The sequence below is a fragment of the Macrotis lagotis genome, chromosome X (genome assembly GCF_037893015.1).
Source record: "Macrotis lagotis isolate mMagLag1 chromosome X, bilby.v1.9.chrom.fasta, whole genome shotgun sequence".
Lineage (NCBI taxonomy): Eukaryota > Metazoa > Chordata > Mammalia > Peramelemorphia > Peramelidae > Macrotis > Macrotis lagotis.
Genome location: NC_133666.1, coordinates 449,760,002 through 449,773,568, shown reverse-complemented (window position 1 = coordinate 449,773,568; position 13,567 = coordinate 449,760,002). Strand labels below are relative to the sequence as shown.

Genomic DNA, 13,567 nt, shown 5'->3' with positions numbered 1-13,567 from the left:
ATCTATCAGATTGGTTAACACAACAACATGACAAAGAAAGAAAATGACAAAGGCCAGAGGATGTGGAAAAATAGGGACATTTTAAGCAACTACTGACAGAGTTGTGAACCAGTCCAAGCATTCTGGAGAATGATTTGGAACTATGTCCAACAAGATATAAAACTGTGCGTAGGGCATACCCTCAAATAACACTACATCTATCTCCAAGGGAGATCACTTGAAAAATTAAAGGGAATTCTTCCTACCATTTCAAGGAAAAAACAGGTACTAAGCAATAAAAAATCTAAGATTTTATTGACTTTTTTAAAAAGAAGTATTGCAACAAAGTCACACTTTGGTATCCACTTCAATGGCAACTGCAATTATATTCACCAAAAAACCCAGGACTTCACATCTTTGATGACTGTAGGCTTAATTAGACAAACTCACCTCTCTGTGAAGCTGGTATACCTGAGTTAGAACTTGCACTCTCCAGGTGTTCTGATAAGACAATATGAACAATATTAGCTCAGATGCTTCATATAACATAGCATCTCTTTTTCTGTTCATTATGTAATGCCTCCATGACCCATAAGATTAGAAGTTAAAAATGGGTAAAATTTTTTAACCAAGGGAAATACCAAGAAATGTCTCCATAGAAAAACAGGATAGTTTATTATTTACATCTTATGTTCCAACTGTGGATAAACTAGAGTCCTTTCTAATAAGGTCAAGGGTAAAGCAAAGATGTCCATTATCAACATTACTATTTGTTATAGTGCGGGAAAAGCTAGCAAAAATTTCAGTACAAAATCAAACCAAATAAATATTTCATATGTAAATTTGAGAGGCAATCTGGCAAAGTGTGTAGAGAAATTACCTTGCAGTCAGATTTAAGGCTGAAAAAGATCACTTAGCCTTTCAATGTGCCAAACAACTATCTACGAATATAATTTGTAAAGTCAATTTCAATAGGCACTAATAAAAGGAGTTTCCTTACTTTGAATTTCCTATGCTAATGAAATCTTAAATTCTATAAAAAAATAATTTATAAAGGGCTCTTTAGAGATCTACAAATATGTCCCTAAAATACAAAAACAAGTAATACTCAAACATGTCTACTTATAATAATACAGTCTAGTTTTAGTAATGACAAAGAATACAATTAAATCAACAAATAGAAAAGGATTAAAAGACAAAATCCATTGGGGGGGGATTGAGAAGAGAGTCAATGTAAAGAGTGATAAACTGAAATAGCAACAAGTAAAAATATGGAAGGCAGGGGAAAGGTAATAATTTAAAATTATACCTACTAAAGCCTAAAAAGTGAAAACTCAAGAACTCATTTTACAAAAGAGTTCAGGGTACTTATTTTAAAGATACTTTAAATGGGAAGAAATTTTTTTTAAGATGGTACCTGATATGTGAATTGATCAGCAAGTCCCAAACAGTTAATGTCAATCAACTAATGTGTTTTTTGAAGTTCAAAAGTGAGATAGTGGCTATTATGTGCATGCACACATGCCGTGTGTGTGTGTGCGTGCATGCCTATGTATATGTCTCTCTCTAGAAAATGACTAAACTATTATTTATTGTACCAATCAGCTCCATCCTGGTCTAACACAGTCCTTTATTATCAATATCCCTTTCTGATAATAAAATCAAGAGAAATAGTAAGTAGTTTCTCCACAGAAAAATGGACTAATGGGGTGGCTAGGTGGCACAGTGGATAAGAGCACCAGCCCTGGAGTCAGGAGTACCTGAGTTCAAATCCGGCCTCAGACACTTAATAATTACCCTAGCTGTGTGACCCTGGGCAAGCCACTTAACCCCATTGCCTTGCAAAAAAAAAAAACAAAACTAAAAAAAAAATGGACTAACAATATTTAGATCTTATATTTCAACTGTGGATAGAGTTCTTTACAATACAGTCAAGGGTAAAGTAAAGATGTCCACTGACAACACTACTATTTGATATAGTGCTGGAAATGCACAAAAGCACTAAGAAAAAAAAATTAAGCAATTAAGCATAGGTAAAGAAGAAGTAAAATGATGTTATATAGATAATAAACACAGAACCTTAGAGAAAACAAAAAAAAATAAATGAAATATATAATAACTTCAACAAAGCTGAAGTATTATCAACAAAAAACCCAGAACAGGAGAGTTTCCATTTAAAATTATTTCAGAATGCATAAAGTTCTTGAGAGTCTATCTATAAAGATATATAGTAACTATAAGAATATTCTTTATACAAATAAAGACCTAAATAACTGGAAAAAATTAATTTTCCCTGAGGTCAAGTCAATACAATAAAAATGACATCACTACTTCAATGAACTTAAACAATATCATTCTACCCAAACTATCAGAGATTTACCTTATAAACTAGAAAAACAAAATGATCTCATCTTAATCCTCCCCCCTCCACTCTTTATAACTTCAATTTAATTTTGTGTTGCCCATTAGAATTTAAGTTCCTTGAAGGCAGATGCTTCTCCCCCTTCTCTCCATCTCTCAGTCTCTCCCCTCCCCTCTCTTTTCCTCTACTTCCCTCCTTCTCTTCTTTTACTTTTATTCTTGACACTTAGCAGTGTCTGCCACATAGTAAGATCTTAATAATTGGGGGTTGACTGACTAGGTCTAAAAGAATAATTAAAAACCTTAAACTACATTCAAAAGAACAACATTCAGGAACTACTAATAATCCAAGAGGATTTTTACTCTGCTTAAACTAAGGATGATTCTTAATAAACAAAAGAAATAATAAATACAATTGAACCTTTTTTATGCTCCAACAATAGCAAAAAATGGGATTTCTGGATAGGATCTCTCTCTCTCTCTCTCTCTCTCTCTCTCTCTCTCTCCTCTCTCTCTCTCTTAAAAAAAAGGATCATCAACTCGGTATGCCTAGAGAAGAGTACTCAGTGGCCTTCCAATTTTTCCCACTGAATTTTCAAGGCCAGTGTCAAAAGAAGACAAATCCTTAATCAGGCATAGTTTTCATTCTTTAGGATATTTATTTGTTTCCATTTATAACTAAAGTTTCCAGATATCAGAAATTACAAATACATTATTTATGAGAATTTACATAATTTGTGAATAACTTACATAGTCACTTATTACTACTGCAATGAATAGAAAAATCTGGTCCCTGTTTCAAACACAAATGTACCAAAATAAATTGACTAAAATAACTTTTATCTACTTTGGGAAAAGATTCAAAAAGTGTATTGCAAAATAAGATTCACTCTATGGAGGAGAGGAAAATGATTTATTCAAACTACTGAATTTCAGAATTGAATTACGTAATCAATTCAATATTAAGAAACCACAGATTTACATTTTCTAGGAACATCTGAGCTTATTTACCAGGTTTCATTTCTATTTTGAGTTATCTCCATTAATACATGACCATGACAGAGGCAAGGAAAACATGTCAAGTCAACATCATATGAGAAAAAAGTCCTGATCTGGCTAACAAGTTAGTTTTTCTCTCCCTTTCTCTTCATTTCCTCTAGCCTTTATAATATTATGAAAGAAATGAAGGTAAACAAATACCATATTGGATCATCATTCAGCTGCTGGCATGGCATCTATCCTTCCATCTCAGGAAATAGAACAAAAGATGGAAAGAGAGAAAATGAGAGGAAAACGGCATGAGAGAAAATGATGAAGACATAGACAAAGAATATAGAAAGGCAAAGAGGGAGTTGGTAAAGAGAGAGAAGAGGAGAGGGAGCAGGCAGAGAACAGGGAGAGAAAGGTTGAAGTAAATAGGAAGAGGACCAGAAACGGAGAAAAGGGAGGAGGTATTTAGCTTTAAAGTAAGCTATTAAAGTAAAAGTAAATTAAGCTATTTTAAAGTAAGAGTGTTTATAGATAAAACTGGAAAGCAGGAAAACAAACAACTATGAAATGGAACAGAAGGAGCAGAATTTCTATAGGTCATCAATTATTCATTCTTAATAACACACTACACCTCAACTAATGCCCAATAAGAAGAGATAGAAATGGTATTCAAGTGGATAAAAGTCACAAACAGATAAATCTGGCTAAATACAAACAGAAGTTAAAGGTCCTAGCACATGTCAATTTTAAAGGTATCAAGGAATGATTTTTCAAGATACTTCAGAAGAATGGAAGACCTCATAGGCTGAATTATTAAAAAAAAAGGGCAGGGGGAAATAAATGAGAAGACATCAAGGCAAAGTCCAAATGCTTCTTTTTTCTCATCTTTATAAAATCAAGGGTGAAGAAGGAGCAGGCAGGCTTTTGCAATAGTAACAGTAACATACAGCTAGCAAAGCATTGTTGATATTATATCATTTGATCCTTACAACAACCCTGAGAGATTAATTTAACAGATCTTCAGAATTTGACAAGGTATACAGAAAATATAAGATTCTATAAGATGACTGGGTTTTTTTCAAAAGTATTTGATTTGGGGAGCATGAGCCCTGGAGTCAGGAGGTCCTGAGTTCAAATCTAGTCTCAGATACTTAATATACATTTAGCTGTGTAAACTGGGGCAAGTCACTTAACACCACTGCCTTGTAAAAAACAAAAAACAAACAAAAAGTATTTGATTTGTTAGAACAAAGTATTGTCATTACAACCCACAAAATATCTCATAAATATGTTAAAAATCACACATGACTAGGACAGCTAGGTGGTTCAACGGACAGAGAGCACTGGCCCTATAGTCACAAGGACCCGAGTTCAAATTTGGCCCTATGTATAGTTGTGTGACCTTGGGCATAAATTAACCCCAGTGCCCCACAAAAAAAAAAAATAAAATAAATCACACATGATACCTTGATTGAAGCAAATGCAAAGAGATAACTGTTCAATAATTCTGATTATTAATATAAAAATGAGTTATAAAACAAGAACATATACACTCACCATAGGTATTTACCAAGATAATGAAAAATGTCCTATGCATAGTTTAAATCAAAGAAAAAGAAAGGGTTAGTGAAGGCTTACAAACTCTCCTTTAAAAATCAAACAAAAAAAAAGATAAGATTATACTGACAATCTAAGAATACTGCAAAGCCTTTTTTTTTTTTTTAGGTTTTTGCAAGGCAAATGGGGTTAAGCGGCTTGCCCAAGGCCACACAGCTAGGTAATTATTAAGTGTCCCAAGACAGGATTTGAACCCAGGTAATCCTGACTCCAGGGCCGGTGCTTTTATCCACTATGCCACCTAGCCGCCCCCTGCAAAGCCTCTTAAATAAAAATTAATGCCATCCAGAGATTGCCTTGCCAGTTCACATGGAAAAAAAGAATTTAAGAATTCCTAATATATAGATTATGACATGCAATTAGAGGAGCAATCCAATGAGTAAAATGAATGATGATAATGGATGATGTTTAATGAAGAGAACAAGTGTGATAAGGTAGATAGAGGGCTTTAAGTCTACAATAATAAGGGTATAAGACAAAAACAGCAAGGAATCTCTGATTCCCAATATCAGATCCCAACAAGGCTAATAAGACCAACAGAACTTGTTTTATCATCTAATCTTCATTTTTTATCTTTCTGTGATGAAACACAACCAAACTGAATCATTTAGTGAGTAAAAAAATAAGAACAACAAATGGGAAAATCTGGCAAAAATCAGGTTCCTTCAATTAAAAAACCCAAATATGTTCCAATGCTTGTAAGCTTGAGACCTCAAGACTTTCCTAAATTTATGGTTTATGAGTATAGTTTTAGTGTGGTATAATAGAATGAGCATTGGACTAGGAACCAAGAAGACAGGTTCAAATCTTGTTTGAATTACTTGCTAGTGATGGAGAAGTCACTTAACTTCTCAGAAACCTCAATTTCCCCAGCTATAAAATAAGAATAATACTAGCACTTACTATAATGAGTTTTGTGAGGATCAAGTAAAATAATGACTAAAAGTTTTTCTTTTTTTCTTTTTATGGGGCAATGGAGTTAAGTGATTTGATCAAGGTCACACAGCTATAAGTATCAACTATCTGAGATCAAATTTGAACTCAGGTCCTCTTGACACTGGGGTCAGTTTTCCAGCCACTGCACCACCTTAGCTGTCACTACAAAAAGTTTTTCAAACATTAAAATGCTGTACAAATGCTACCTATTTATCCTATCCCATGATTAAATTATTGTTTGATACAATTTTGTTAATATTTTGTTCTACTGGTTTTTTTGCTAATTGAAATTTTATAGCAACAAAAATTTAATGAATCACATTTTTTGTAAAAAATACTGATGAATTACCTTTCTTTTAAATAATTCAACAAAGATTTGATCTCCTCTGGTCAATATGAAGGAGGATATAACCAAGAATCCAACAAAATGGGCAAGCATGCACAATCCTCCACATTGAGGAAGTCACAGATTCATTTGAGTAACTGCCTGCCTAATTTAGAAAATTGCTATCTACATGGAAATTGATAAAGTTGTTGTTTTCTACATATTATGAAGGTTTTTTTTTAACAAATTGAAACATATCTAGACCCAAGGTTATATAATTCATACTCTATGCTTCTTTAAACAATGGATAGTATCAATTACCAAGATGCAATTTGAGACTCCATTTCTTTCTTAGTTTTTCTATTAATACAGAATTTCCTGATTTAAAATGCTTAAGCTTTGCTTTAATAAGTTGTGCATCTATATTACATGTTTCACATATGTACAAACATATATAGGTTCTCAATAAATATATATGCTGATAATTTAATAAATGAATAATCAGATCTTTATGACATTGAAGGAATAGCTATGTCATAGTTCTAGGCTACTAAGGAGAAGAAAGATTGGATAGGTTAGGTTCCATGTGCATAACTGATGAAAGAAAAGTAAATCTAATTTATTAAGAATCTGGAGTTAGAAAACCTGGATAAGAAGATAACAAGAGTTCTGCCATCTACTTGTAGTGTGCTCTTAAGCACATCATTTTACCTCTCTAGACCTCAGTTTCCTTTATATAAAATGAGAGGTTTGACTAAAAATGATCTTAGTTCTCTAACCTTTAATTCTGTGAATACCTACTATAACTGTGATTACTGTAATCAGTCTATTTCAAAGTGATTATTTTAGCTCCTTTATTTGAGGCATATAATGTTCTTCATCTCTGCTTCCTTCTTTCTGTTTGTTTCTTTTTTAAATTCCTATAGCTGTCTCAGCTTCCAGTTTTCCTATTGTCCAATTCTTTCTACCTATTGTATCTCTTCCTTCTTTTTTCCCCTTCCTTTTCAAGTTATACCCATCTCTTCTCTCCTACATTTTTATCTATGTATTTATTCTCTTTCATTTTAATTAGGAGTTCTTAGGAGGACCTGTGACCTTTAAAAAAATATTTTGATGACTGTAGTTCAAATATAGTTGTTTTTCCCTTTTATTTTTATGAATTTAAAATATTATTCTGGGATTGGGTTCACAGGCTTCACCAGATAGCCAAAACACAAAAACAGTTAAGCCTCTGTGTTAAATGAAAGAGATTTGCTTGAGACTCATTAGATTCAATATCATCTTGCCTTTTCTCCTTATTCATCCCCCTCTCAAATTCATTTCTTTATTTCCTCTTTTTATCTTCCCTTCTACACAATCTGTCTTCTTTTAGACAGTGAGTTTTCAATCACTATAATTGTTGCCCTCTAGTAATAGTAAAGAGGAAGAAAAAGTAGCAAGTAAAAGTAGGCTCTAGATTGTTTATATACAAAACAAACCAGGATAAAAAACCATTTAAACTTGTGAAGACAAAGAACCCATTAATTAGCATGAAAAGGTTAAAGCTAATTCTGTTGTCTCACATCTATTTATATTTCCACTTGGCAGCTTCAGAACACTTACATAAATGCAATAATTAGTTTAGCATTTTATTTAACCTAAACTACCTTTTAAAAAACAGTTTTGGAAAAATAAAAATGGCTTATTATAGAAACAAAGATAAAATGAGGGGGTTATAATACTATTCAAATTACATAGTACAAACTGAGAGAAGGTATAAATCAACCTAACGGGGTGATACAAAATGACTTTTTGCACAAAAGCAACGATCTTCTCAATGAGACATTTTCCATAGCTACCATGATAACTAACAGTACTTTTCTAAACCTGCAGCTTTAAGTACCTATAAATGAAAATATATTGTCCTAGCTCAATAGTTTACAAATCCTTTTAAATAATTATCATCAGTTTCATATAATTGCATTTTAAAAAAGGAAGCGGGGGGGGGGGCGGCTAGGTGGTGTAGTGGATAAAGCACTGGCCCTGGAGTCTGGAGTACCTGGGTTCAAATCCAGACACTTAATAATTACCTAGCTGTGTGGCCTTGGGCAAGCCACTTAAACCCCATTTGCCTTGCAAAAAAAAAAAACAACCTAAAAAAGGAAGCTGAAAAAAGTTAAGTGAGCACAATAACATCATGAAACACTATGAAAGACTTAGCTTTTCTCAGCAATACAATAATCCAAGACAATTCCAAAAGACTCATGATGGAAAATTCTATCCATATCTAGAGAAAGAATTGATGGGAGTCTAATGCAGATCACAGTATACTACTGACACTTTTTTTTGGTGTGTGACTTCTTTTTTTTCATTTTTCCCCCCCCCTTTTCTTCTATGACTATTATATGACTAATAAGAAAATGTTTTACATGATTGCACATATATAACCTTTTTCAAATTTCTTACTCTTAGGGGAGGAATAAATTTGAAACTCAAAACTTCATGAAAAATTATGAAAGGTAGGTTGAGGGAACTAAGATTAGGGGAAAAATTGTAAAACTCAAAATAAATAAAATCTTCAATAAAAAATAAAAATAAAAAAATTATGAAAAAAAGCACTGTCAAAAAATTATCTTTTACATATAATTGAAAAAATACAAAAGAAAAAGTTTTAAAACAATTTTTGATTTAAAATTGAATACCAAGTATTCAGTTGGTCAAGGACTCAAATGAGATCAAAATAGTATGGGATCAGTACACATTTGCCTAGAATTACTAGAAGCTTCTAATACAGGTTAAAAACTCATCAAGCCCTCAAAGTCTTAAGTTCAATCAACATATCTCTCATGGATTATATTTGTAAGTAATATATGTATGTAAGTTTGTGTGTGTGTGTGTGTACACACACACATACACACACATACATATAAACATATAAAACTTTTAAACCTTTTTTATAAGTTGAATATTAAAAAATTAACTTTTGTTTTTTTAGGCTTTTGCAAGGTAAATGGGGTTAAGTGGCTTGCCCAAGGTCACACAGCTAGGTCATTATTAAGTGTCTGAGGCCGGATTTGAACTCAGCTACTCCTGACTCCAGAGCTGGTGCTCTATCCACTGCGCCACCTAGCTACCCCTAAAAAAATTAATTTTGACTTTTAACTTATGAAAAAATATCTCTTAGAATACTGGAAAAATCTATTGACTCTGGAATCAAAAGGGACTATATTAAAATATAATTTTCATAACTACTTTGGGGAAATCAACTTTCTAGGAATCAGTTTTCTCATCTTTAAAAGGTGGGCATTATAATCTATACCAGTGGTGTCAAATTCAAATGGGAAACCATTCCTCCAAAATCCAGCTGTAATGTGTCTTTATTTACTTTGTTAAATATTTCCCATTTACATTTTAATCTCGTTTGGCTGTACTTAGAAGTTTTGCCCTGAGTTTGACACCACTGGACTTGGCTGTTGAAAGCCTTCAAGCTCTAAATCTATGATCCTATGGTTCCAGTGATATTTAACAATATACTTTTATTTGACCCATCTTTTCGAGGTTATCAGGATGAGTAATCTAACACTATAATGATATAAATAATTCTGACAATGAATTAATCAATCTATGTTCTTCAAAGTATTTAAGAAAGAACAGGGCTGTCCCACACATGACAAAATCCTTTAAAAAAAATAATTCTGGGGACGGTGCCAAGATGTTGGCGTGAAGGCAGGAATTTCTGGGAAACTCATTCCCCAAAAAACTTCAAAAAGCCTTAAAATTATGACACTAGTCAAAATTTAGAGGGGGCAGAACCCACAGAAAGAATGAGCGATTCAATTTCTCAGTCCAAGACAACTCAGAACTTCTGCAGGAAAGGTCTGGGAAAGGAGTTGGGGAAAAACCCCAGAACAATCAGGCCAGGCGCCTGGGTCCATGGCAGAGGGAATGGTTTACAGACCTCTTGGCTTAGGGATCACCGGAGACAGCTGGAAGGGGTGGTGAGAGAACTCTGCAGCACCAGAGTGGAGCACCAGCCTCATAGCAGCCCTGAGATAAGAACCTGCAGCAGGAATCGGTAGAGCCACCCAGCACTTCAAGAGTTCTCAGCTCACAGATAGTAAGGGGATTAGGGGAGACTGCAGAGGTTTCTCTGCTCTTTATGGAGCAGGACTCAGCTGTTTGCCCAGACTCAGATCCAGGCTACAGTCTGGGCCCCCATACCACCATAGCTGAGCAGGGACCCTCCTCACAGCTCCAGGGCAGAGGGGAGGGCCTAAACAAGGCAAGAAAGCAGTCAGAAGGGGGTGGCTAGGTGGCGCAGTGGATAGAACACCAGCCTTGCAGAGTAAGGAGTACCTGGGTTCAAATCCAACCTCAGACACTTAATAATAATTACCTAGCTGTGTGGCCTTGGGCAAGCCACTTAACCCCCATTTCCCTTGGGAAAAAAAAAAGAAAGCAATCAGAGCCTCTCATAAGACCTTGGAGGAATTAAGGTCCCTGTGGGTTGTACCCAAAACTCCCTAAAGCCTTGGAAGTGTGGTAAATCAGTCATAGGCTGAGGAAACGAGCACAACAGAAAAAGAAGAATCTGACGAAAGAAAATTATTTTTGGTCCCATGAAAGACAAAAGTACATACTCAGAAGATGAAAAAGTCGAAGTTTCTGTATCCAAAAGCTCCAAAGAGAAATAGAAAATGGGCTCAGGCTATGGATGAGCTCAAAGAAGACTTTGAAAAGCAATTATGGAAGGAAAAATTGGGAGGAGAAATGAGAGCAATGCAGATAAATCATGAAAACCAAATTAGCAGCTTGGTGAAATAAATACAAAAAAATCTGAAGAAAATAACATTAAAAACCAGTTTAGGGGGCAGCTAGGTGGCGTAGTGGATAAAGCACTGGCCCTGAAATCAGGAGTACCTGGGTTCAAATCTGGTCTCAGATGCTTAACGCTTAATAATTACCTAGCTATGTGGCCTTGGGCAAGCCACTTAACCCCATTTGCCTTACAAAAAAGTTTAGGTCAAATGGAAAAAGTGACACAGAAGGCAAAGGAGGACAATGCCTTAAAAAAGCATCATTGACTAGCTGGAAAAAGATTAAAAAAAAGCTCTCTGAAGAAAATAACTCCTTCAAATGTAAAGGAAGCTGATGACTTTGTGAGAGATCAGGAAGAAATAAAACTAGACAAAAAATAAAAAAACAAAAATTAGAAGATATGAAATATCTCATTGGAAATACAACTGACCTTGAAAACAGTTCCAGGAGAAAGAATTTTAAAGTTTGGGGGCTACCTGAAAGTCACAACAGGGAAAAGAGCCTTGACTTCATTTTTCAAGAAATAACACAGCATTGCCCTGAGATCCTAGAAGCAAAGGATGAAATAGAAATCGAGGGAATTCACTGGTTACCTCCTGAAAGAGATCCCAAAATAAAAACTTCCAGGAACATTAAAGCCAAACTCCAAAACTCCCAAGTGGAAGAGAAAATACTAAAAGCTGCCAAAAACAAGTGATTCAACTCCAATGGCTCTATAGTCAGGATCTGGCAGCATCTACATTAAGGGCTTGTAGGGTTTGGAATACAACATTGTGCAAGGCAAAAGATTCTGGTTTACAACTGAGAATCAACTACCCAGCAAAACTGAACACCCTCTTTCTGGGGAAAAGATGAACTTTCAATGAAACAAGGGACTTTCAAACTTTCTATTGAAACAACCAGAGCTTAACAGAAAATTTGCTCTCCAAGTAGAGGACTCAGGTGAACCATAGTGAGGGTGGAAAGGGTTAATTATGAGGAACTTAATGATGCTGAATTGTTTGTATTCCTGTATGGGAAGAAGATACTGATAATTCATATGAATATTCTCATTTATAAGAGCAATTAGAAGGAACTAAAGATAATGGTATAATATAGTAAAAAGATGGAATCAATGAGTGATAAAGGAAAGTACTGGGAGGAAGAGAAAGGAGAGGAAGAGGAGCTAAGCTATTTCACAAAAGAGTCAAGAAAAGCTTTTACAATGGATTGGAATGGAGGAAGGCTAAGGGGAATGAGTAAGCCTTCATTGTCATCAGAAATGGCTGAGAGGAAATAACATATACACTTGATAGGGTATAGAAATCTATCTCACCCTAGAGAAAAATGTGAGGAAAGGGATGGGATAAAGGGGCAGGGGGAGGGAAGGGGGAAAGGGAAGTGGGGGGAACAGATGGGGGGAAGATCATGGGAGAGGGTACTCTGCCACAACCCACTTCTGAAGGGTGAAAGGAAAGAGAATAGAATAAATGAGAGTAGGGAGGAATAGAGTGGAGGGAAATACAGGTAGCAATAGCAACTGTGGGAAAAATATTGAAGCAACTTCTCTGGTGTACTTAGATAAAGAAGGCAATTCATCCCTGAAACAGAGCCAGTGGAATCTGAACATACTGAACTATACTTTTTTTTCCCCTCTCCCACTATTCTTGAGATTTCTCATCTTTCTGGGGGGGGGGGGAAAGAGAGTTATATTTACTCTCCCACAAGATTATTGTAATAGTATAAAATAAATAAACCAAAAAAAAAAAAAAAGAAAAAGAATTACCCAGAAAAAAATTCTAGTTCAGAAATTTTCATCATTTAATTACTAAAAAAAAAATCTTCTCAGTTAGCAAAATTATATCAAACTCAATATATAATCATGAAATTAACTAATTAGTATTTTGAAATCTTAAGAATATCAAAAGATATTCAATATTCAAGCAGAGCTATGATCTCATTGATTATTATTTTGTGAATCCCCCCAGTTTGTGACATTGCAGTAACCCTCCCCTCTCCTCACTCTTTCTTGTCTCTCAGTTTGCCCATCTCATTATTTCTCCTTCCACTAGATATCTCACTCCCATGTTCTCCCATCTGCTCATACAGATACCACTAGAGGTCAGACCCTCATTTCATCTTAGATCACTGAACAGTTTTCTTCCCTTGCACATGTCACAAGGGTCTTCCTAATATTTAGACATGACAGGATCACTCCACTCCAAATTCCAGTGACCAATAAACATCTCTATCTATGGTCACTTTCCCATTTTTGGCTCTAGTCTGCCTCTCCAGATTCTGTAGACACTGTTCATTCCCGTTCTGCACAGAAAAGGGGTGCTCTCCCCCTCTCCCTCCCTGTCATTAACAGCCCTCCTGTTCCCATCCCCAAGCTTTTGGGCTAGTTGTTTCCTATGCTTGTGAGGTACATCTTTTCACCTCTACTTCATAGCATCCCTATTTACCCTTAATCAACTGCATTTTAACTACAGTTTACACACCCATCTTCTATGTGAAGCATTTTATGATCCAACCTCAAGTAATAATTATAGCTATTTGATTGGTAAAAGTTTTTGCCCCCTC

General features: G+C 34.9%; 1 protein-coding gene across 1 annotated transcript in view; it reads right to left on the bottom strand.

The window, feature by feature from the left end:
* Nucleotides 1–414: 414 nt before the first annotated feature.
* The window catches only part of LOC141501401 (C2 domain-containing protein 5-like), a 119,466-nt gene continuing 106,313 nt past the window's right edge, over nt 415–13,567 (bottom strand). Inside the window, 1 exon segment of the mRNA XM_074205317.1 lies at nt 415–480. Coding sequence (XP_074061418.1) covers nt 416–480 — 65 coding nt within the window. The 3' untranslated portion in view covers nt 415.